Source organism: Ovis aries, chromosome 4, assembly GCF_016772045.2.
Source record: "Ovis aries strain OAR_USU_Benz2616 breed Rambouillet chromosome 4, ARS-UI_Ramb_v3.0, whole genome shotgun sequence".
Classification (NCBI taxonomy): Eukaryota; Metazoa; Chordata; class Mammalia; order Artiodactyla; family Bovidae; genus Ovis; species Ovis aries.
Window position 1 is genome coordinate 119721375 of NC_056057.1, and position 23665 is coordinate 119745039.

Consider the following 23665-nt stretch of genomic DNA (forward strand, 5'->3'; position numbering starts at 1 on the left):
CCTTTCTCTTCATTCAGTCTAAGCTCCTTTGTTCCAGCCCAGAGTATCTTTAGACAGTCTGGATATAACATCTCAACCCAGAATATCACAGCACCACCGACTCGATGGACATGAGTCTGAGCAAACTCTAGGAGATGGTGAGGGACAGGGGAGCCTGGCGTGCTGCAGGTCACGGGGTCACAAAGAGTCGGTCATGACTGAGCGACTGAACAACAACGGAATATCATTGTCCAGTGGGAATGTGGGCCACAGAAAGGTGGAATTTTCTGGCGGCCACCCTTGCTCTGCATTTAAAGGAGAAAAAGTAATTCACGTGTCTCTGGGATTTACTGCTCATTAAATTTGAGAGTGCAGTTGAGTTGAACAGAGCCCTAAGAAAAGGTGTTTGCTTTCTGTCCTCTGCACCCCGCCCCCAGCCTGGGTCCCTGCCAGCTGTGCTCTTTCTTAGGATCTGCCCAGAAATACTTCTTTTTTATAATCGTCTCATTTTTAAATATATACTTGTTCTGTAGCAAACTTCGTGTGTTCGTTTGATGTTTCAGATTGTTGTTAAGTTTCTCTTGTAGAGCTTATATACCTCCGAATATTGTAAATGTCAAGGCTGTTCATCTGCTTCTTAACTTTTTCAAAGAAGCAACACAGCTTACCTTTCAAAGAGTCAGAACTTTTCTTTTAATTAATGCATTTATGCTGCTTCTCCTTTAAACTAGTATAAGCTTCAAACCTCCTTTGTCTTCTCTGAACAGGTGCTGCTCTCCTGCTCACACGTGTTCCACAGGGTGAGGAGCCCCCTCCACGCCCCCGGGGCCCACGGCGCCCTCCTAGCTCAGAGGGCGGGCCGCCTCTCACTTTGGTGTTTAGTCCCTCAGTCGTGTCTGACTCTTGGCGACCCCATGGACTGTAGCCCACCGGACTCCTCTGTCCATGGGATTTCCCAGACAAGGATACTGGGGTGGGGTGCCGTTTCCTCCTGCAGGGGCTCTTCCCCACCCAGGGCGCGAACCTGCATCGGCAGGTGGCTTCTCTACCACTGCGCCACCAGGGAAGCCCTCTCTCACTTTCCGGCTCCTGGAAAGAGCCATTTATGTTATCCAGAGTCGCCACTGATGGCTAGAAATATGATTTTAGGCTAGAGCAGGACTCATCCTGTTTTGAAAGTTGTGAGTTCTTGGTGGCGTTAGAGCCGCACACGTCCCTAGAAGAGAGTGTGGTTAGTGGCGTCCGCCGGCACGGGTGAGCCCCCCGCTCCCTCCGAGTTCACTGCCCGGCCGCCTGAACCAGCGACATCCCTCTTCACATGGGGGTTCTCGGAGGTGTTTGATGTGCCTGCATGTACAGTCTTGTGAAATATCACTTTCCATGAGGGAGGTGTTAACGTATGATGAAACTTCTTCCCTTCGTAATCTAAATTGGGCCCAGTCTCATAATTATGCGAGAAAAGAACACTGTAATTACATGAGAAGTAAAGTGTGTTGTTTCTACGTAATTACTCGTGAAATTTCAAGTGAAATGTTTTCCTTCAGGCTTGCCTTCAGGCTTTTGAAAAGTTCACAAATAAAAAAACCTGTCCTCTCTGTAGAAAGAACCAGTACCAAACCCGGGTGATCCGCGATGGGGCCCGACTCTTCAGAATCAAGTGCGCGACCAGGTGAGTGGCTGAGCCCGGCACGCGTGCCCGCCACGAGGGGCAGGCCAGCCCCGGGCGCTCTGGGGGCTGCGGGGTGCGGGGTTTTCCCTCCCCCAGGGCTGGCCCGGGGCTGACGGCGCCCTGTGCCCTAGGATCCAGGCATCCTGGCGTGGACACGTGGTCAGGAGGTGGTACCGGGACCTGAGGCGGACAGTGCCGCCCGCAGATGCCAAGCTCAGGAGGAAGTTCTTTGAAGCCAAGGTGGGTGTGTCCCCGACGCGCCTGCCGGGCCGCGACACCCTGAGCCAGGCTTCAGGTTTAGGCTCTTTCAGATGGTGGAAGGCCGGCCCCTTAAACTGGCTTTCTAACCCGGGCGGTAAATGCTTTCAGATTTCCTCTTCTAGTCACCGCATGAAACAGAAGTCGCTCAGTCGTGTCCAACTCTTTGCGACCCCAGGGGCAGTAACTCACCAGGCTCCTACGTCCATGGGATTCTCCAGGCAAGAGTCCTGGAGTGGGCCGCCATTTCCTTCTGCATCATAAAACTTGTAAAATCGGATAAGGTGAAATTCAGAGCAAGCTTTTGTGTGTCCACCTTATGACAACGATTTAGATAAACTCATCTCTTCAGAGAAAAGAAAGGGAGCCAGCTCAAGGTTTCACACCTCCTCCTGAGCAATGGAAGGGCCTCCTGGCGTCACCAAAGTGCAAGAGAGTTTTAGAAATAAGTACTGTGGTTTCTACCTTTTCCTTTAACCAGTTTTTACCTGTGTGTGTGTATATATATACATATATTGGTCTGTTTAACAACTTTCCCTTGCGCGCCTCATACAGAAAGGCCAGGCGCAGAGGAGGGGCCAGCCCCGACCTGCACCCCAGCTCTGCGGCCTCGGGCGACACCCCGGCTCCTGCCTGGGGCCCCATCTGTGCTGTGAAGGTCGTTGTCTCCCCCGCAGAGCGGAGGGCCTAGCCCACAGTGGGCACCGGAGACCACGTTTACTGTAAACGTTACTATATCGTTCAGGTCAGTCTGTGCGCGGCTTTAGACGTAGCGCGATTCCATGTTTTGTAGACGCGCCCTGCATGAGAGGATGGCGTTGTGACAGTGTCACCTGGAATCACTGGGCAAACCCGCGGTCACACTCCTGTGCCTGTTGTCTGCAGAAGCACCACTCCCATTTACTTCCATCCTTTCTAAACACATCTGTCTCCTAGCCTGCACTCCACGTGGGATAACGAGCGCTAGGAAGTTACCCTTCGCTGTGCAAGGGGTGCCCTCTCTCCCGCTGTGTGATTCCTTGTGTCCAGAGGCTAAGGACTGAGCCCCGTGTGCTGGGGAGGGGGTCACCATGGGCCCTCGGCCAACCTCCTGCCCGACTTCAGGCTGCAGGGCTGATGTCAGTGGGTCTCACGACCCCACCATCCTTCTGCGTGCCCAGGGTGGGAAGCTTCTTCACTGTCCCTGAAAGTGGGTGGATTTAGCTCGACCACAAAACAGCGATCATAACAGATTTTTCTAATGCCCTTCCTGGTCGCTAGGTAATGGCTCCAAGCAAGGTAGCTGTCAGTATGCGCAAAAGAAAATCAGAATCGTGGCTCATGTGACGTCACCATGCCTCAGACTTAATAGAGAAAGTGGTGTTGATTTGCACTCAGGAGTAGGACACCAGTGAAGGCAGCGTGTGAGCAAGCGGCCTTAAAATACCAAGTCTCTTGATGACTCGGGGGTTGACGCAGGTGGAGCGAGCCCTTCTGTGGCCCAGCACGGCTGGAGCTGCCCCGGGGCCGCCCCCTTCCCTGGCGTGGCGGGGGGCCGGAAACAGGAAAGAGGCGTCCGGAACCTGGGGCTCCCCCGGCAGGACAGGCGCGGTGGATGTGGGGCCGGGGCGGGGCCTGGGCGGCTGCAGGTGCAGGGGTGAAAACCCCTGAGTTCCCCGACGCCTGGGCCTTTTGCAAGCATCCCCATTTTACAGGAGAAACAGCAGATCAGCTAGGACTCCGGATAAGGGACCCGATAGAAAGGACACGTGCCGCCCTCGCTGTCCCTGGACAGTGAGCTCAGGCAGCACCATGCTCACCTCCTTAGTAGCTCCCAGCTCCACCGAGTCTACCGGCCTCTCCAGAGAGCCTTGGCCCTTCCCCGCACGGAGACCCTGTGCTCAGCGACTGCCTCCCACGTTGGCGTTTACTCTTCCTCTTCCTCTCACGTTCCTGCTATGCTTCTCTGCATTCTTAGTCTGACAGTGAGGCTTATTCTCTGTGCTCCTCTTAATAATTTATAAGACATAATAATAATTATTATATATAATTATTACATAAATATATGTGGGCTCTCAAATCAGAAATTATCATTTCCGCTTGGAAGAATTTAATGACAGACTCAATCGTCGTTTTACCTTCTGAGTATGGTTTTTTAATTTTCATGCATCAGTTTAACTTTTGAAAGCGTAGACCACCCTTTGCATTCACACGGAGCAGCGTCGAGTGGCTCAGCCAGCTGCACACACACGTCACTTTTCCCCAGAAGCATTTTAACTTAGTGAAGTTATACTCCTACTTAGTTACACAAATAGGATTTTATAATTGCCTCTTTCAATTTATGAAATCTAGAATCCCCGGCTCTCTCTGCTAGTTTCCTAAATCTTCTCCACAATATTTTCACACCTCAGCCCGGCCCACTTATCCCATTTGGCCATGAACAATCAACATCTGTAAACCCAAACCTCACTTTCGATAAGTGAAGACTGAGTTTACACCAGGTAGAGGATTGGCAGAAGTACCCACGCCTGTCCCTGCTCCTGGTGGCTGATGATGGTAGAGGCCTTGGACACTTAAATGCCTTCCTAGGTGGAGCCCAGAGACCATCCTTTATGATGTAGACCACTTCCTATCATTTATTGAATGACTTGATGGACTCACTTGTTGAGCTGTAAGTATGGTCTTGTTGCTCAGTCCCTCAGTCGTGTGACCCTTTGTGACCCCGTGGACGGCAGCACGCCAGGCCTCCCTGTCCTTCACCATCTCCCGGAGCCTGCTCAATCTCATGTCCATCGAGTCGGTGATGCCATCCAGCCATCTCATCCTCCGTCGTCCCCTTCTCCTCCCGTCTTCAGCCTTTCCCAGAATCAGGGACTTTTCTAATGAAGAGTCAGCTCTCCCTAGGGATGGTCTAGGAAATGTTGGCCTACAGCTTCAAGTGCCGGCATGCTTGTGTGGAGTCTGAGAGGTGATGGAACTTAGGCAACTGAGTTTCACATCTCCCAGGAGTCTACACTCAGACAAGGATGTGCACAGATGGCAGTCTGAGAGCCATACCAGTAAGTCACTGTGAGCCGCTGGGTGAAAGGTCGTTGGGGAGCTGCATTTTTCACACACAGTCTCGAAGGAATCACCCCACAGATGAGTCAGAATCCATCGAGAGGAGGAGAAGTGCACACACTGGAAAAGCCCCGTGATCCTCTTCTCAGCCCAGGGGCCACAGTGCCAGGCACTGGGCAGACTGACCCCTGAGCCCCTCGTGTGCACGTGGAGCGCTGGGACAGAGCTGTGCCTTTGCACTTACACACCTGGGCCCAGCCACAGGGGCCCCTGTAAGCAGGTGGACCCAGAATGAGCAATACTCTGTGAAACAGCTGGCTTCAACAGAACAGTGTCATAAAGAAAAAAGAGGAATGTTCTGGAACAAAGATACTTGAGAGATATAATATTCAAGTGTGATGAAAAGCCTTTGACCAGCTCCTGGGCCAACACTAAACGTGAAAGGAACGTGAAAGCCAAGCAGCTGTGGCAGCAGAGGAGCACGCTGACCTTCCCAGCAACCGGCTCCAGAGGCACGGAGGCCTGCGGTCCCCATAGGAAGAACTCGGCGTCTCGAGGAGGCTCAGCGAGCGACCATGAGCACAGAGAAGCCATTCAGCGGTCTCAGGAACACACGCAGAAACACAATGAGACGCTTAACAGAGTGATAGAAAAAAGAACCAAGCAGATTCTGGAGCTGAAGTATACAGTGAATGAAATGAAAAAAAAAAAAGAACTTTAATAGAAGCCCTAAACATTAGAATGGTTCAGACAGAAGAGTGTGAGTTAGAAGACAGAACTTCTGAAACTGTTCATAAGAGGAGAACAAGAAAACCAGTGCCGGAAGCACGTGTGACCCCGGAGTGCGTTAGAAGCGGCAGTGTGTACATCAGAGCCCAGGAGAAGAGGGAGGGGGCAGCAGATGGCGTAGGAACGGACGATGGCCGAGAACTCCCCAGACGGGGTGAGATTGAGGCATCCAAGTTGGTAAACCTCACAGGCCACCAAACAAATGCAATTTAAAGAGCTGTTCTCCAAGACACATTATAATAACGGTCAAAAATCGAAGACAGCATCTTAAAAGCAGCAAGAGAAAATAAGCTTGTAACTAACTTCAGAAAATGCCCACAGGCTATCAGTGGGTCTCAGACTCACAGGCCAGAAGGCGATATATTCAAGGTGCTAAAAAGAGAAAAAACTACCGAGCAAGAATCCTCTGCTAGCAAAGATGTCCTTCAGAAATGAAGGAGAGGCAGTAGAGCCTGCCCCAAACAGATGAGAGCCAGGGGCTTCATCTCTAGACCCGCCTCCTGAGAAACCGTGAGTTTTTCAGGCTGAATGCTAATTTCGGGAAGGACTCTGTGGCCCGTGGACTGCAGCCACCAGGCTCTCCTGTCCATGGGCTTGCCCAGGCCAGAATACTGGAGCAGGCTGCCCTTTCCTCCTCCTGGCGATCTTCCTGACTCAGAGATCGAACCCTTGCCTCTTGGCGTCTCCTGCATTGGCAGGGGTGTTCTTTACTATTGCGCCACCTGAGAAGTCCAGGTAGTAACATGGGAACATAGAAAAGAAAGCACATTGTCAAATTCAGAATACTCTTAATACTGTGATATTGTGCTATATTACTCCCTTGTAAAGGTTAAAGGACAAAGTATTAAAAATAACTATAGCTGCAGTAATTTCGCAGTGAATATATTTGTCAGTACTATAAAAAGATGTCAACTGTGACGTCACAGACGTAAAAGGGGGAAGTAAAAGGGCGGAGTGTGTGCAGTCACAGTCGTCAGTGCATCTATACCGTGTTTCGTGGAAGCCTCTTGGTAACCACACGGCAAAACCCTACCGTAGACACACTGAGTCAAAGAGAAGGGTAGAGACCTTCAGTCCTGCAAGGGACCTGCAAGACCTTCAGTCCACAAGGGACCAGTGAGGGAGGAAGAGAGGAAGACAGGAACCAGGGTCAGACAGGAGGCAGTAGGGGGCGTCCGGAAGTCCTAATATGAATGCATTAATCTGTCCACTCAAAAGGCATAGAATGAGCAGATGGATTAAAAAGCAAAACTGCCTACAGAGAGACTTGCTTCACCAGTAAGGGCACAAATAGGCCCACATTGAGGGGACAGAAAAGATATTCCATGCAGGTGGAAGCCAAGAGAGCGCAGGGGCAGCTGTGCTTCCGTCAGGTAAAGTAGACGGTAGAGCTGCAGCAGACGGAGAAGGCCGCTGCGTGACGGCGGAGCGGCTGATCCAGCCAGAGGCTGTGGCTGAGACCAACCCCAAAAGGGCTAAAGACTTAAAGCCTGAAACCACAAAACCCTCAGAAAAAAGCACAGGGGGAATCCTGGCACTGATCTTGGCAATGATGGTTTTGGATAGAACACCAAACCACAGGCAACAAAAGCAAAAGTAAAGAAATGGTCCACCTGAGAGCACCACAACATTGTCATATCGGCTCTCAGTGCAGCTCAGTCCAGTCGCTCAGGCGTGTCCGACTCTTTGCGACCCCATGAGTCGCAGCACGCCAGGCCTCCCTTTCCATCACCATCTCCCGGAGTTCACTCAGACTCACGTCTATCGAGTCCGTGATGCCATCCAGCCATCTCATCCTCTGTCGTCCCCTTCTCCTCCTGCCCCCAATCCCTCCCAGCATCAGAGTCTTTTCCAATGAGCCAACTCTTTGCATGAGGTGTCCAAAGTACTGGAGCTTCAGCTTTAGCATCATTCCTTCCAAAGAAATCCCAGGGCTGATCTCCTTCCGAACGGACTGGTTGGATCTCCTTGCAGTCCAAGGGACTCTTAAGAGTCTTCTCCAACACCACAGTTCAAAAGCATCAATTCTTTAGCGCTCAGCCTTCTTCACAGTCCAACTCTCACATCCATACATGACCACTGGAAAAACCATAGCCTTGACCAGACGGACCTTAGTCGGCAAAGTAATGTCTCTGCTTTTGAATATGCTATCTAGGTTGGTCATAACTTTTCTTCCAAGGAGTAAGCATCTTTTGATTTCATGGCTGCAATCACCATCTGCAGTGGTTTTGGAGCCCAGAAAAATAAAGTTTGACCCTGTTTCCACTGTTTCCCCATCTATTTCCCATGAAGTGATGGGACCGGATGCCATGATCTTTGTTTTCTGAATATTGAGCTTTAAGCCAACTTTTTCACTCTCCTCTTTCACTTTCATCAAGAGGCTTTTAGTTCCTCTTCACTTTCTGCCATAAGGGTGGTGTCATCTGCATATCTGAGGTTATTGATATTTCTCCGAGCAATCTTAATTCCAGCTTGTGTTTCTTCCAGCCCAGCGTTTCTCATGGTGTACTCTGCATAGAAGTTAAATAAGCAGGGTGACAATATACAGCCTTGACGCACTCCTTTTCCTATTTGGAACCAGTCTGTTGTTCCATGTCCAGTTCTAACTGCTGCTTCCTGACTTGCATACAGATTTCTCAAGAGGCAGGTCAGGTGGTCTGGTATTCCCATCTCTTTCAGAATTTTCCACAGTTTATTGTGATCCACACAGTCAAAGGCTTTGGCATAGTCAATAAAGCAGAAATAGATGTTTTTCTGGAACTCTCTTGCTTTTTCCATGATCCAGCAGATGTTGGCAATTTGATCTCTGGTTCCTCTGCCTTTTCTAAAACCAGCTTGAATATCAGGAAGTTCACGGTTCACGTATTGCTGAAGCCTGGCTTGGAGAATTTTGAGCATTACTTTACTAGCATGTGAGATGAGTGCAATTGTGTGATAGTTTGAGCATTCTTTGGCATTGCCTTTCTCTGTCATTGGAATGAAAACTGACCTTTCCCAGTCCTGTGGCCACTGCTGAGTTTTCCAAATTTGCTGGCATATTGAGTGCAGCACTTTCACAGCATCATCTTTCAGGATTTGAATCAGCTCAACTGGAATTCCATCACCTCCACTAGCTTTGTTCATAGTGATGCTTTCCAAGGCCCACTTGACTTCACATTCCAGGTTGTCTGGCTCTAGATGAGTGATCACACCATCATGATTATCTGGGTCATGAAGATCTTTTTTGTACAGTTCTTCCGTGTATTCTTGCCACTTCTTCTTAATATCGTCTGCTTCTGTTAGGTCCAGACCATTTCTGTCCTTTATTGAGCCCATCTTTGCATGAAATGTTCCCTTGGTATCTCTAATTTTCTTGAAGAGATCTCTAGTCTTTCCCATTCTGTTCTCAGCTATACTCCAACACAAAATAAAAAGTTTAATTAAAAACATAATTAGCTAGAGGGGAAAGGAGGGAAGAGAGGAGAGAAGTTAGGGATGGAAGCCAGATTTCTCTGAAAGTGTTCAGTTTGTGTTTTTATTGATTAAATGTTCATAATAACTAAAAATTAATAAATAAACTACAGCAAAATAAATAGCTTCCGCACATCACTGGAAACAGTCTACAAAATGAAAAGAGACAACCTAAAGAATGGGAGAAAATATTTGCAAATCATAAATCTCATAAGGGGATTGTATTCAAAATATATAAAGAACTCATACAACTCAATAGCCAAAATAACCCAACCATCTGATTTTTTTAAATGGGCAGAGGCAGTGACCAGGCACTCTTCTGAAGAAGACATACACACAGCCAGCAGGTGCATGAAAAAGGTGTTCAGCCTCAGGAATCATCAGGGAAATGCAAACCAACACCAGGGTGATAGCACCTCCCGCCTGTTAGAACGACTGTAATGAAAGGCGAGAAAGAACACGTGCTGGCGAGGATGTGGAGGAAAGGGAACCTCTGGGCGCCGGCGGTGGGAATGTGAATAGGTACGGCCTATGGAGACCGCATGGAGGTGCTAAAGCTTGAGTAGCAGTGGGGCTACCACAGGCCGCCGCCGCGCCGCCCAGCAGCTCCACTCCTGCGCGTCTGACCATCTAAGGCGAAACCAAGCGCTCAGGGAGATTTCTGCACCCCCACGCTGGTGGCAGCACTGTGCCTGTCGGCCGTGACCCCGGCGCAGCCTGAGCGTCGGTCAGCAGGCGGATGGACGAGGAAGACGGGGTGCGCTTGCAGCGGAATTCGGCCGCGAGGAAGAAAGCAAGGCTGCCGCTGGCGCCCGCGCACAGGCACCTCGAGGGCGCTATGCTAAGCGACACGAACCAGACGAGCAGGGTGCGATTCCGCTTGTCTGCGAAACCCGCCGAGGTGGAACTGACAGAAGCAGAGCAGGACGGCGGGGGCCAGGGCCAGGCGAGAGGGGCGGGCAGGGGGGCGCCCGCCAGAGGGCAGCGTCCCGCTGCCAGCCGCCCTGTGCGCAGCCTGGCGGTGGCCGCCAGCAGCACGGCACCCGACGCCTGAAAGCTGCCAGGAACGAGATCGGAAGTGCCCTCGCCACAGACGGGAAACGGTGCTAGCTCGCCCTTCAGTGCGTAAGAGACTCGGGTTCCACCCCTGGAGTGGGGCGAGCCCCCGAGGGCACAGCAGCACACTCCAGTATTCCCGCCTGGAGCGCCCCGCGGACAGAGGAGCCCGGCATGGCTGTGCGCTGTGGCCCACGGGGTCCCGAAGAGTCGGCTTAGCGCGCACGCCCCCTCCTGTGGCGATTGCTCCCCAGTATCTAAGTGCATCCAGTCATCACATCGAACAGGAAGCTTACACCACGGTGTACATCAGTTCTGCCCCAACAAGGTTGTAATGAGGTAGCACATCCTTGCTAAATATCAAAATAGACATAAAACTTTGGTAACTGAGATTCTTGTGAAACGACAGACGGTCGGGTGATGAACCAGTAGAAAATCACCCACCTCAGTGTCCAGAGATCCTAAACCTACAGGAAGGAGACACAGCAGATGAGTGAAGAGAAAGACCTGTTGAAAAGGACGGTTAATCCCGGCGCTCATGTGAAGAAGAGAGGCACACATTGCTTCATACCTTATCCTCAGAAGAGTTCCGTGTTAATTACACGAACACTTTCCAAGAGAATATATAAAGTTACTAAGAGGCAACAGACGATGCACCGGGCCCTGAGCTTTGCCCGCCCAGGGCCCAGGATAGCGTGGAGACCCGTGTGCGCCGGGAGCTTAGAAGACCCTCCTGATGTTGCCGCTGGAGCCAGGGGTCAGCGGCCCCCACCGAGCCGAGCTGCTCAGCAGAAAAGCACCAACACGACGATGGTCAACAGGGTGAAATGATCGTCTTTACCTGAGTTTTTAGTAACAGCAGAGCACTGGCTTTTATTAAGACATAGATTGAAATACACATGTTATTCAGGGGTTTTGGGTATTTCCATGTGCTTTTTAAAAGATGTGATCCTGTGAATAGAATAAGTATTTCTCAGTGCAATACCGTAACAACCTAATAAGAGAGATATTAGACACGAAACCACCGTGAACTCTGAGTTAGTAAAGAAAGAAGTCATTGTCCAGAGGTGCCTTTAGGAAAAAGACTTTCATCTCAGTTCAAAATGATACCCTATTTTATTAAAGATAATTCAATGGCATTTTTCTAATGGTGGAAACTCTTGAGAGTCCCTTGGACTGCAAGGATTTCAACCTTGAATATTCACTGGAAGGACTGATGCTGAAGCTGAAGCTCCAATACTTTGGCCTCCTGATGCGAAGAGCTGACTCACTGGGAAAGACCCTGATGCTGGGAAAGACTGAAGGCAGGAAGAGAAGGGGGCAACAGAGGATGAGATGGTTGGATGGCATCACTGACTCAATGGACATGCGTTTGAGCCAGCTCCAGGAGATGGTGAAGGACAGGGAGGCCTGGCGTGCTGCAACCCCTGCGGTCGCAAAGAGTTGGACACGACTGAGCGGCTGAACAGCAATGATGGAAACAGAATTTTATCATTTTCATCAAAAAACAAACGTGTAAGTTTGAACTGATTGTTTTCCTTTAAGTGCCTATAAAAATACTTTAACTTGAGCTTGTCAGTATAATGAGCCTTTCAAATCTAGAAATCACAGGTTAAGAGATTTAAAATAAGAGTAACTCTTGGTCCTGGATGCTCACTGTCTTGATCTTGACAGTTTTTCAGAACCAGACGTGTGTCCCAAACAGAGCCCAGCTTCAGAGGCATTGGGGCCGCAGGTTCCCTAGTGATAGATCCAGTAAAAGATAAAGCCCAGAGCCGCGGCGAGCAAGGGGTTCATCGAGGCCCCAGTGGGCGGGAGACCAGCCCTGTGACAGGGACATTCCAGGGGCGCTAGGCGCCTGCACGGGCCTGCCTTTGGCTCTGCCTTCTGATACCCGCGTGCTCACCCCGCCACCCTCCTCACACAGAAATGTCGATCAATGCGCCGTTAGGGACCCAGAGTCTGAATTTCAGAAATCGGACCATTTACAGAGCAAAATGTGCAGTAGCTACGGTATTGAATATAGTGCGTTTATCCTTCTCTGTGGAACCGGGGTCCTTTAAACTGGCGGTGACTTGTGCAACCAGAAGCTGCATTTCTCAGCTGTATCTCCATACTGACCACGGGCGAGAGTCAATGTAAAGTCATCTTAATTTAGTCTAAGAAACTGAAATTGCCAATGACTAAAGAAACCGCGTGACCCACTTCACCGCCCAAGGCCGACGGATGGGTGTGTGTCGGCCCCGCCACCTCTGTGGGCCCGTGAAATCGGGGCACTGCAGTGGGGTCCCCTCTCCTCGCAGCCCCTGCAGCTCTGTACCCCAGGGGTCCCCAGCCGTCCAGAGTCTGCCGGTGATCAAAGAGAAACCCCGCCTCCAGCAGATTCATTACCAACTTTCAAAAACTGTTCATTTGGCCAAGTAAGAGTTAAACCCAAGCATCACATGGAGGCCCTCAGAATCATCTCGTAAGACTGAAGGGCTGTTTCAACAGCAGGAAAGCTGGAAGTACCTGACCACATACTACAGGATATTCCTGGACACTGAATTGTTCAGCTCTAAAAGTTCCCCTCCACTGAATTCCCTTTTTTCTCCCCTTGACTGGCCATAGGTGAAAACTTCTCGCCATACCTGGGGACCACTGGCCTGGTTTCCTTCAGGGAAAGGAAGGCTAATCCACAGAAAGGGAAGGCAAAGCGGGGGTGAGACTGTGATATTTTTAGGCACCACACATGAGGAAGTGCTCTTTCCTTTAAAGTTTCAAGACCTCACCAAGATGTATATGTCTTTAATACTCGAGATTAGATTAGCTCCGGCCATTCTATTTTTATAAATCAATCCGTCTTTCTTGTGAAGAACCCTGGCCTTGCCTGCTCGCCCTTCTGTCTCAGGGCGATTAATAAGGGGAATTAATGAGGTCTTCTCCCGCCTCAGTCGTTGTGCGTCTGCCGGGTGTCAGCAGTCCAGCAGAAGGCAGAGGTCATCTCTCTACAGACAGTCACGCTCCCCCAGGCCCAGGCTTTGTCTTGGCAGAGCTGCCTTGCCTGGAATACCCCTGGCACATTCCTGACAAGACGCAACAGGGCAGAGTGAAGCTGCGTCACACCGGAGGTCTCTCAGACACCAGGCAGGGCCGTGCTAAGGACGGAAGGGGGTCGCCTGCTGAGCCCGAGCCCCGGGGAAGCGTGCGGAGTGACCCTGCGTTCGCGGCGCCCTCGTCGCAGCGACACTGCAGGCCGGGCGCGCTCCCGCGCCGACGGCTGAACCCAGATCAAAGCAGCCCAGGGAGGTCACGAGAGCCGCGGTGCTCACGCCTGTCGCAGTGTGTGCAGAACGCCCAAGTGTCGCCCAGAATGCAGTGGCCGGCCCTTGAGTGCCTTTGATCCTTATCTGGGAGTTCTGCTAGCATATGTCATATAATTGAGGTATGGCCTTTTATTGCGGCAATTAAAACTTTTCAAATGCATTATATTATCTCCACCCGAGCTAAAAGTCCGGGCCATTGTTTAGAAAGCGAGGTGAGGGGTCTGTCAGATGCTGCGGTTGACTTTAGGGACGGCCGCTCCCAGCCCCGCCCCCGGGAGGGTGCTCTAACTTTTTTTTTCATTCCATCTCACCAAACAGCATAATGGTCTTCACGTTTGCTCAGCCCTTTTGACTTCCTTTATCACATAGAGATGGCAAACATTCTGTTGCTAACTTGAAGTGGCTCCAAGCAGCAAGACGGGAGGACATTAAACCAGTAAAAGCTTATCAACGGATTCATTGATACGCTGTAAATTCCAGGCGTTTCACTTTGCTTTTGAGGGCGGCCGTAAGTCAACACATTAGTAAGCAATTGCTGACATCAAGATGGATGCTCAGAGGGGCCCCTGGGCAGGCAGAGTTCACCTGGGCACTTCTGTGAGCCCGTCTTCTTGACTCTTTACCCGGGATGTGCTTGTAAGTGACCAGTGATTGCTCTACATATTGGTTACCTGAAGCCGTAACTGCTTAATTTATCAAATAATATGAAATGTGAGGCTTAGAAAGAGAAATAGAAGATACTTATTTTTAATGGAAAATTTTATGTACTTTGTATGCTTCTGTAGAATTAATATTAACCACTAGCTTGAAAACTAGAAGCCGATCGTCTTGGTGTGTGTGTTCTTGCCTTTCCAACCACTAAGGGCCTCTGACCCACGTGACAGTGAGGAGCTTAACAGGAGCAGGATGCTGCTCAGGCAGGAATCTGACCTGTAAGAAATATTTAATAATAGCTACACTTCGGGCGTGGCCCTGACCCGGCCACAGCATAGTCAGTACCCATTTGCTAATTTAACTTTTTTTAGGATATTATTCTTGCTAACTTTTCAATACTTGAAGCGCATGAGTGAAGTCACGCCAGCTCACTCCTAGAACTGCGCCGCAAGTGCACACGGAAGGCTTTTCCGCGTGTTTATCAACAAGCAAGAGCCCGTGTTACCGGCCAAATACTGATGCTTTACTGAACCTCGGCACTGGAAATTTGTTCAGAATCCTCGCACACCGACAGGGCCCTCTTAGCCCCCACGAGGAGCCGGCAGGGCGCTGCTGCAGGAGGTGTACCCTGGGGGCGTGTGGGCCTCCTCAGCTGTTGCAGATTTCAAGGTGGCGTCTTTGTTGAACGCCAAGGGCCTCCCCAAGATGAAGCGGAGGAGCCAGGAGATAAGAAATGCACACAGGAAGAAGGAAGGAGCCCCGGCCGGTGGCAAGTGTCAGCGGAAGGAGCCAGGAGAGCCCTCTGGGCGGCCAGGCAGAGCGCTAGCCGGGCGGGAGAAGCGCGGCGGGCCGCGGGCGGAGGGAGCCGGGCCGGCCCGGGCAGAGGCCGAGCAGGAAGGCGGCGAGGAGAGGCTGCCCAGAGGCCCGAGGAGGGGAGCCGGGGTCAGAGGCGGAGTGCGGGGCGGCCGGCGGCGTCTGCCCGCCCCTCCCGCCTTCCTGCTGAGCCGGGCGCCCCGCTGGTCAAGGAACCACGTGGTCCCTCTCCCCGCTGGGCCAGGACCCTCTGTGCTTTCACCCCTCACCTGCGAAAGCTAACCGGCAGGGGGAGGGCACAGTGCTTTAGCTTAGCTTAAAGAACCTGCATTTTTTCAATTAAAAAAAAATTTTTTTTATTGGAGGATAACTGCCTCACTGAATTTTGCTGTTTTCTGTCAAACCTTAGCTTGAATCGGTCATAGGTATACATACATCGCCTCCCTTCTGAACCTCTCTCCAGTCTCCTGCCCCATCCCACCGCCCTAGGCTGATACAGAGCCCCTGTTTGAGTTTCCTGAGCCACACAGCAAATTCCCGTTGGCGATCCATGTCACATATGGCAATGTAAGTTCCCATGTCACTGTCCCCATGCATCTCGCCCTCTGGCCCCCTCCCCCCAGGTCCGCGAGTCTGTTCTCGGTGTCTGATTCTCCATCGCTGCCCTGCGGATAAAGTCTTCAGTGCCCTTTTTCTAGATTCTGTATGTGTGCATTAGGATAGGACATGTCTCTCTCTCTGACTTACTTCACCGTGAATAATAGGTTCTAGGTTCATCCACCTCATCAGAGCTGACTCAGATGTGTTCCTTTTGATGGCCGAGTAATACTCCACTGTGTGTGTGAGCCTCAGCTTTCTTATCCCTTCATCTGTCGATTGGACGTCTAGGTTGCTTCCATGTTCTAGCTGTTGTAAATAGTGCTGCAGTGAACAATGGGATACACGTGTCTCTTTCCATTTTGGTTTCCTCAGGGTATATGCCTAGGAGTGGGATTGCTGGGTCATATGGTGGTTTTATTCCTAGTTTTTTAAGGAATCTCCATACCATCTTCCACAGTGGCTGTATCAGTTTACATTCCCACCAACAGTGCAAGAGTGTTCCCTCTTCTCCACACCCTCTCCAGCATTTATTGTTTGTAGACTTTTTGATAAGGGCCATTCTGACCAGTGAGGTGATATCTCACTGTAGTTTTGATTGGCATTTCTCTAATAATGAGCGATGTTGGGCATCTTTGCATGTGTTTGTTAGCCATCTGCATGTCTTGTTTGGAGAAATGTCTGTTTAGGTCTTTTTCCCACTTTTTGATCGGGTGGTTTGTTTTTCTGGTGCTGAGTTGTATGAGCTGCTTGCATATTTTGGAAATTCATCTTTTGTCAGTCGTTTCATTTGCTATTATTTTCTCCCATTCTGAGGGTTGTCTTTTCACCTTGCTTATAGTTTCCTTTGCTGTGCAAAAGCTTTTACGTTTAATCAGGTCCCACTTGTTTCAGTTCAGTTCACTCAGTCGTGTCCGACTCTTTGCAACCCCATGAACTGCAGCACGCCAGGCCTCCCTGTCCATCACGAACTGCTGGAGTCCTTCAAACCCATGCCATCGAGTCAGTGATGCCATCCAACCCTCTCATCCTCTGTCGTCCCCTTCCTTCTCCTCCTGCCCTCAATCTTTCCCAGCATCAGGGTCTTCTCAAATGAGTCAGCTCTGTGCATCAGGTTTCAGCCTCGACATCAGTCCTTCCAATGGACACCCAGGACTGATCTGCTTTGGGATGAACTGGTTGAATCTCCACTTGTTCCACTTCTGTTTTTATTTCCATTACCCTAGGAGGTGGGTCATGGAGGATCTTGCTTTGATTTATGTCATCAAGTGTTCTGCCTGTGTTTTCCTCTATGAGTTTTATGGTTTCTGGTCTGACATTTACGTCTTTAATCCATTTTGAGTTTTCTTTGTGTTAGGAGGTGTTCTAATTTCACTCTTTTACATGTAGCTGTCTACTTTTCCCAGCACCATTTATTGAAGAGGCTGTCTTTGCCCCATTGTATATTCTTGCCTCCTTTGTCAAAAATAAGGTTCCCATAGGTGTATGGATTTATCTCTGGGCTTTCTGTTTTGCTCATTGATCTATATTTCTGTCTTTGTGCCAGTACCATACTGTCTTGATGACTATAGCTCTGTAATATAATCTGAAATCAGGAAGGTTGATTCCTCCAGCTCCATTCTTCTTTCTCAAGACTGCTTTGGCTATTCGGGGTCTTTTGTGTTTCCATATGAATTGTGAAAATCTTTGTTCTAGCTCTGTGAAAACAATGCCATTGGTAATTTGATAGGGATTGCAGTGAATCTGTGGCTTGAGCTTGGTAGTATAGTCATTTTCACAACATTGATTTTTCCTACCCAGGAACATGGACTATCTCTCCATCTGTTTATGCTGTCTTTGACTTCTTTTGTTAGTGTCTTACAATCTTCTGTGTAGAGTTCTTTTGTCTCCTTAGGTGAGCTTATTCCTAGATACTTAATTCTTTTTGCTGCAGTGGTGAATGGGATTGATTCCTTAATTTCTCTTTCTGATTTTTCATTGTTAGTATATAGAAATGCAAGGGATTTCTGTGTATTGATTTTGTATCCTGCAACTTTGTTAAATTCACTGATTAGCTCTAGTCAAATTTATTTTTTAACTGGAGGAAAACTGCTTTACAATGTCATGTTGGTTTCTGCCATCCAACAACGCCAACCAGCTGTAACTACACAGAGTGCTGTCCCTCGTGAGCCCCCCTCCCCGCACCCTACCCTCCGGGAGTCACAGGTGCCAGGCGGGGCCCCTGTGCTGGCGCAGCCTCTCACCAGCTCTCTGTGTTAATCTGCATTTCAAGTCTCCGACGACCCCTGCAGATAAAGGGATGGCTGTTTTTCTCATTCGCGAAACGCTTCCCATTCAGGCTGAGGAAGGTGCCCGTTAACAAGTGTGAGAGCGACGTCAGGTGAACTGTGCACCCCCATGCACACTGACCCTGCCCTCCGCGCCCAGAACCGGGTTCCAGCTGGGGGGCTGTGCCGCAGACCCGGCACACAGGGAGTGCCCCCGGCCAGGTGCCTCCCCCAGGCCCACGGCTACCTCTGGGTGTGTCCCGCCTTCCTCGAGGGGAGACACAATCAGTCAGGGTTTTGTTGAAAACATGGATTTCCAACAGTTGTGTCCTGGAGAAAACCCTGGAGAGGCAGCGACTTCAGCCGCCCCAGAGCTCCTGGCTGCATCTGCAAAACCGCTACGGCCATTTTCTTCAGCAAGTGCTTCCCCGGTGCCTCGCGTGGCCCGTGCACAGAGCGGCTCACAGACACACAGACGGGGGGCACACGGGGAAACAGCCCCGCCCAAGCTGGCAGAGAGGACGAGGCGGTGCCGCTGCAGGGCTGGAGGCAGGCAGGGGACGCCGCGGGCGTCCTCACGGGGCCACTGGGACCAGCGCGCACAGCCGCTCCGGGCACACCAGCTCCGTGCATCTCAAGCCGTGAGAGCTCACGCAACACGAGGACAGGAGTGGATTCTTGCCATCGCCCTGGGCATGTGTACAGGAAGAGGAACACACATGTCTCGGCACGCACACGTGACAATACACACACATATGTAAGAAAATAGAAGCGCCCGTGGCCTCCACACTTCCCCTGCCACTCCCTGAAGTGACCCTGGGAAGCTCGGGAGGGCACCGCACACTTGAAGCTGGGTGGTCCTGTCTCAGGGAAGGGAAGGGAGGTGAAAGTCGCTCAGTCGTGTCTGACTCTGCAACCCCTGTGGACTATACAGTCCATGGGATTCTCCAGGCCAGACTACGGGAGTGGGTAGCCTTTCCCTTCTCCAGCAGATCTTCCTGACCCAGGAATTGAACTGGGGTCTCCTGCATTGAAGGTGGATTCTTAACCAGCTGAGCAATGACGGAAGCCCCACATCTCAGGGAGTGACGACTAGATTGGTGTTAAACAACTGTGACTCCTAACCCTTAATCGGGCAGCTTCTACGAGAGCAGTTCCCGTCGCCAGTGAGCGTCAGTCCCCTTGCCCCAGGGGCTGTTAGAACACGGATGGCTGCCTCCGCCCACAGCGCTGACCCAGGAGGACTGGGGCGGCCCGGAATCGGCACTGCTAGCAGCTCCCCAGCGAGGTGGATGCTCTGGTGCAGTGGCCTCGCCTGGAAGAAGACTGCGGCACCCCCACCCCAGCGGTGGGACACCCCGGCACTGCCGTCCCAGCAGGCAGCACTTCTGCTGAGAACTAATGTGAGAGCGAACCTCGGCATCCCAGAGACTGTGTAAGGTCTGCACTGGCAGGGGCTACCTCTGGAGAAAGAAACGATCTTACCTCTCAGCTCTATACGGGGAATCTCTCATGCTGCATGAAAAGCCAACTCAGAGAAAACCTGACTTATAAGACATTGATTGGAAGGCACCTGTATATGCATTTCCAAGGAATTCTTCCTTTTATAAAGTATAGGGACCTCTTCTACTTTTAATAATAGAGATTATCAGGTATTTGAAAGGCCAAGACGTAGGCGCCTGGATTCAAGCCGTGGGCTGCCGGCCGCTTCACAGGCGGCCTTCCCCTGACAGTCGGCACCTGCCCTGTAAGCCCCAGGGACCAAGGCCGGGGAGGGTCAGTCCCCACAGCCCTGCCCCCATCCTGCCCAGGCTCGAGGCTTCTTGCAGGACGGAAGGGAGCTAGAAGGGGCCCCCAGGGCCACGAAGGCACCTTCTGATGGAGGTGACCGGCACGGACACGCTGCACACATGCGGAGTCCCGTAGACCGGAATACTTGACGCTGGGACGTCCTCTGGGCCCGTGGAGAATGTGTTCCACGCATCACACACCTGAAGGACCATGAGGCCAAACTGAGTCCCGAGGAAGGAGGACATAGCTTGTGCTTTGCAGTGAGCCACCGTTAGCCCCCAGTGGCGCGAAAGGCGTGGGCTAAGGGGCGGCACGCCCTAGTCCACGCGCCTCCCACGAGACCTTGGCCCGTAGCATTTTACAAACCACACGTGGCCAAGTGCGCCCAGCAAACGCATGTGCTCATCTCGGCAACCCAGGTTTGCTCAGAGCTGTCGCCCTCAGCGGACGACCACGATTCCCGTTACCTCGTTTGTCCTGAGAGCAGAGTGCTTTTCTAGATATCTCTGTACCAAATGCAGACCTTTATAAAGAGGCCTGAGCCTGGGGGAACGTTAGAGACTGTATTTGAGGGCTGTGCCTTCAAAGCAAAACCAAAGTTTGCGATAAGCTGTGATAAGCCGCCTTCATATTTAGGCTGACAGTGAAATCGCGATGGGTAGGTAAGTCCTAAAAATGCGTTCTGTAGCATGGAGACACACGATCATCCATAAACTGATTACCTCAGCTTATTTTTTTTAGCTCTTTAGGCAACAGGGGTGGGTTCAAAATGAGGATTTCAGAGCTTGGTGAGGAAGGCAGGATGAGTAACCAACTCAAAGGGAGGAGATGGTCTTTCTCTTGGATTCCCTTTTTGGAAATGTTCACACTGAAAGGACGGTTCCTGACCTGCAGCTGCAAGGGACGATGCTGCGGAGCCAGGGGACGTGCCATGCTAGGCATCACTCACGACAGCCTGGCATGGGCCCGGGGGGTGGCACTGCCCAGGGGCGGGCTCCGGGGGCGCTGTGAGCACAAAATAAGCGTGTGACCCACTGTACCCGGCTCTGGTCCCTCCTCATCTCAACTCACCAGCGTGCTCCCTGCCACCAAGCAAGTCTCGCCAGCAGGTGCCCCTTCCTGAAATCTCCGCCCACACCCTCTGGGCTGGCGAGTGTGAGGGCAGCTGGGGGAGGGTGCTGGGGACCCCGGGGCACTGCCCAGTGTGGCTCACGGTGGGCGCGGGTGCTCAGTTCACAGAGATCAGCCAGCGCCTGCTCTGCTCCTTCTGCACGGACATCGACGCGCTCTTCTCTGAGGTGGACCACTGCCTGGCCATCAACCGCAGCGTCCTGCAGCAGCTGGAGGGGCGCTGTGGCCGCGAGCTCTCGGAAGAGGAGTGGGGCGAGATCCAGACCCAGGTAGGCGCGCCAGGCCGGCCCTGCAGCGGGCAGGGAGGGGAGGGGGTGAGCTGGGCAGATCCAGACCCAGGTAGGTGCGGCCAGCCTGCCTGGGGCGGAGGGCCACGCACCGCGTAGAAGGGCCTGGGATGTGTGTCTGCCACCAGAGGGCCCTGGGACCCTCGTCACCCACTCTGGGGTGAGGCTAAGGGCCTTGGGTGTGGAATTCCGCTTTGATGAAGGCGTCTAGTGAGCAGGGAAAGCACCAAGGTCAAAGGCCTCCCCACGTGCCCCCACCCTGAGCTTCCCGCCAGTCTCAGCCTGCGCACCCCTTGCATCTGAGGAGAGGGACTCCAAACCCGGCAGGGGAAACACTTACTTCAGTTCAGTTCAGTTCAGTCGCTCAGTCATGTCCGACTCTTCGCGACCCCATGAATCGCAGCACACCAGGCCTCCCTGTCCATCACCAGATCCCAGAGTTCACTCAAACTCATGTCCATCGAGTCGGTGATGCCATCCAGCCATCTCATCCTGGGTCGTCCCCTTCTCTTCCTGCCCCCAATCCCTCCCAGCATCAGTCTTTTTCAATGAGTCAACTCTTCTCATGAGGTGGCCAAAGTACTGGAGTTTCAGCTTTAGCATCATTCCTTCCAAAGAAATCCCAGGGCTGATCTCCTTCAGAACGGACTGGTTGGATCTCCTTGCAGTCCAAGGGACTCTCAAGAGTCTTCTCCAACACCACAGTTCAAAAGCATCAATTCTTCAGCACTCAGCCTTCTTCACAGTCCAACTCTCACATCCATACATGACCACAGGAAAAACCATAGCCTTGACTAGATGGACCTAAGTCAGCAAAGTACTGTCTCTGCTTTTGAATATACTATCTAGGTTGGTAATAACTTTTCTTCCAAGGAGGAAGCGTCTTTTAATTTCATGGCTGCAATCACCATCTGCAGTGACTTTGGAGCCCCCCAAAAATAAAGTCTGACACTGTTTCCACTGTTTCCCCATCTATTTCCCATGAAGTGATGGGACCAGATACCATGATCTTCGTTTTCTGAATGTTGAGCTTTAAGCCAACTTTTTCGCTCTCCTCTTTCAGTCTCATCAAGAGGGTTTTTAGTTCCCCTTCACTCTCTGCCATAAGGGTGGTGTTAAAAATCACAAAAATAGTAAAATGCATAAAGAAGTTTGGCAGCTACATAGTGTCAGAGACTGCTTAATTACAAGAAAGTTGGTTACAAAGGTTCAGCATTTGATAAACTGTGTTTTGAAGTGGGTTATCCCGGGTGGGCTGCGGTCCCTTCCATTTTTTGCAGGAGTAGCACAGCACAGACATAATCAGCATTATTTTAGCCCAGGGTGAAATGTCTTCACATTTAGAAGACCCTCGTCTGTGGGTGCCTGGTTCTCACTAAACTCGGGGCACTGCCCACCGCAGCGTGGCCCGCACGTGTGACCGCCCGCCCCTGTGTTGCAGGCCCTGTGCCGGGAGGCCCCCGACTGCCCCATCTGCCTCGCCGCGCTGGCGCCACGGGAGAGGGTCCTGCTGTCCTGCTCACACGTGTTCCACCACGCGTGCCTCCAAGCCCTGGAGGAGCTCTCCCTGGGGGACAGCACACCTTTCCACACGTGTCCACTCTGCCGCTGCTGCTATCAGAAGAGGATTCTTGAATGTTGAATTCACAGGGAAAAAATTGCATAATTCGGGGGGGGAGTGTTAACTTTATTGTTGGTAGTTGTATGTTAGGAAACCTGACAATATTTTAAAAGCTCACAAACCCATCCAATTCTAGTCTTTATAAAAAGAAAACTTCAAATTCATAAGTTGAGTCAGCTGAAGTGAGAAACAGATTAAAAACTTCTATCTTGGAGGCTCTACAGTTTGCTGATTAGCTTGGCTTCTAGTTGGTGGGCTGGGCTGCTCGTAAGAGTACAGTGATTCCCTCCCCAGCCCCTCCACAGCGGTGCTGATGGTGTTTGGCGGGCCTGCCGGCAAGGCGACAACACAGCATCTCCCCAGGCCTGCTCGACAGCGGCAGCTCGTGTCCGACTGCAGGCTGAACCCAAACCTCTTAGAGCGTCCAAAGGCCCTCTGCCACTCAAATGCTTGCTTGTAGTTGTTGCTTTATCTCTATGGGATAAGTTACTGTTGACTCCAGCACTTTGAATACATAAACCCAAGATATAAAAATAAGATATTCACTGGTTTCAACATCAGTTCAGCCACTCAGTGGTGTCTGACTCTTTGTGACCCCCTGGACTGCAGCACGCCAGGCTTCCCTGTCCATCACCAACTCCCAGAGTTTGCTCAAACTCATGTCCATCAAGTCAGTGATGCCATCCCACCATCTCATCCTCTGTCGTCCCCTTCTCCTTCCGCCTTCAATCTTTCCCAGGGTCTTTTCAATCAGGGTCTTTTCCAGTGAGGCAGTTCTTCCCATCAAGTAGCCAAAGTATTGGAAGCTTCAGCTGCAGCATCAGTCCTTTCAATGAACGTTCAGGACTGATTTCCTTTGGGATTCACTAGTTTGATCTCCTTGCTTTTCAAGGGACTATCAAGAGTCTTCTCAACACCACAGTTCAAAAGCATCAGTTCTTCGGCACTCAGCTTTCTTT

At 51.3% G+C, this 23665-nt stretch overlaps 1 protein-coding gene across 2 annotated transcripts in view; it reads left to right on the forward strand.

Annotated features, from left to right (window-relative positions):
* RNF32 (ring finger protein 32) overlaps positions 1-22920 on the forward strand; it is a 35725-nt gene extending 12805 nt beyond the window's left edge. The window contains exons 4-8 of one of the 2 annotated variants that reach the window (XM_027969064.3): positions 747-779; positions 1524-1648; positions 1780-1888; positions 20900-21067; positions 22527-22920. In XM_027969064.3, coding sequence (XP_027824865.1) covers positions 747-779; positions 1524-1648; positions 1780-1888; positions 20900-21067; positions 22527-22727 — 636 coding nt within the window. In that variant the 3' untranslated portion in view covers positions 22728-22920. The remainder of the gene's footprint in view (positions 1-746; positions 780-1523; positions 1649-1779; positions 1889-20899; positions 21068-22526) is intronic. The other variant, XM_060415234.1, reaches the window with a different exon arrangement.
* The last annotated feature ends 745 nt before the right edge of the window (positions 22921-23665 follow it).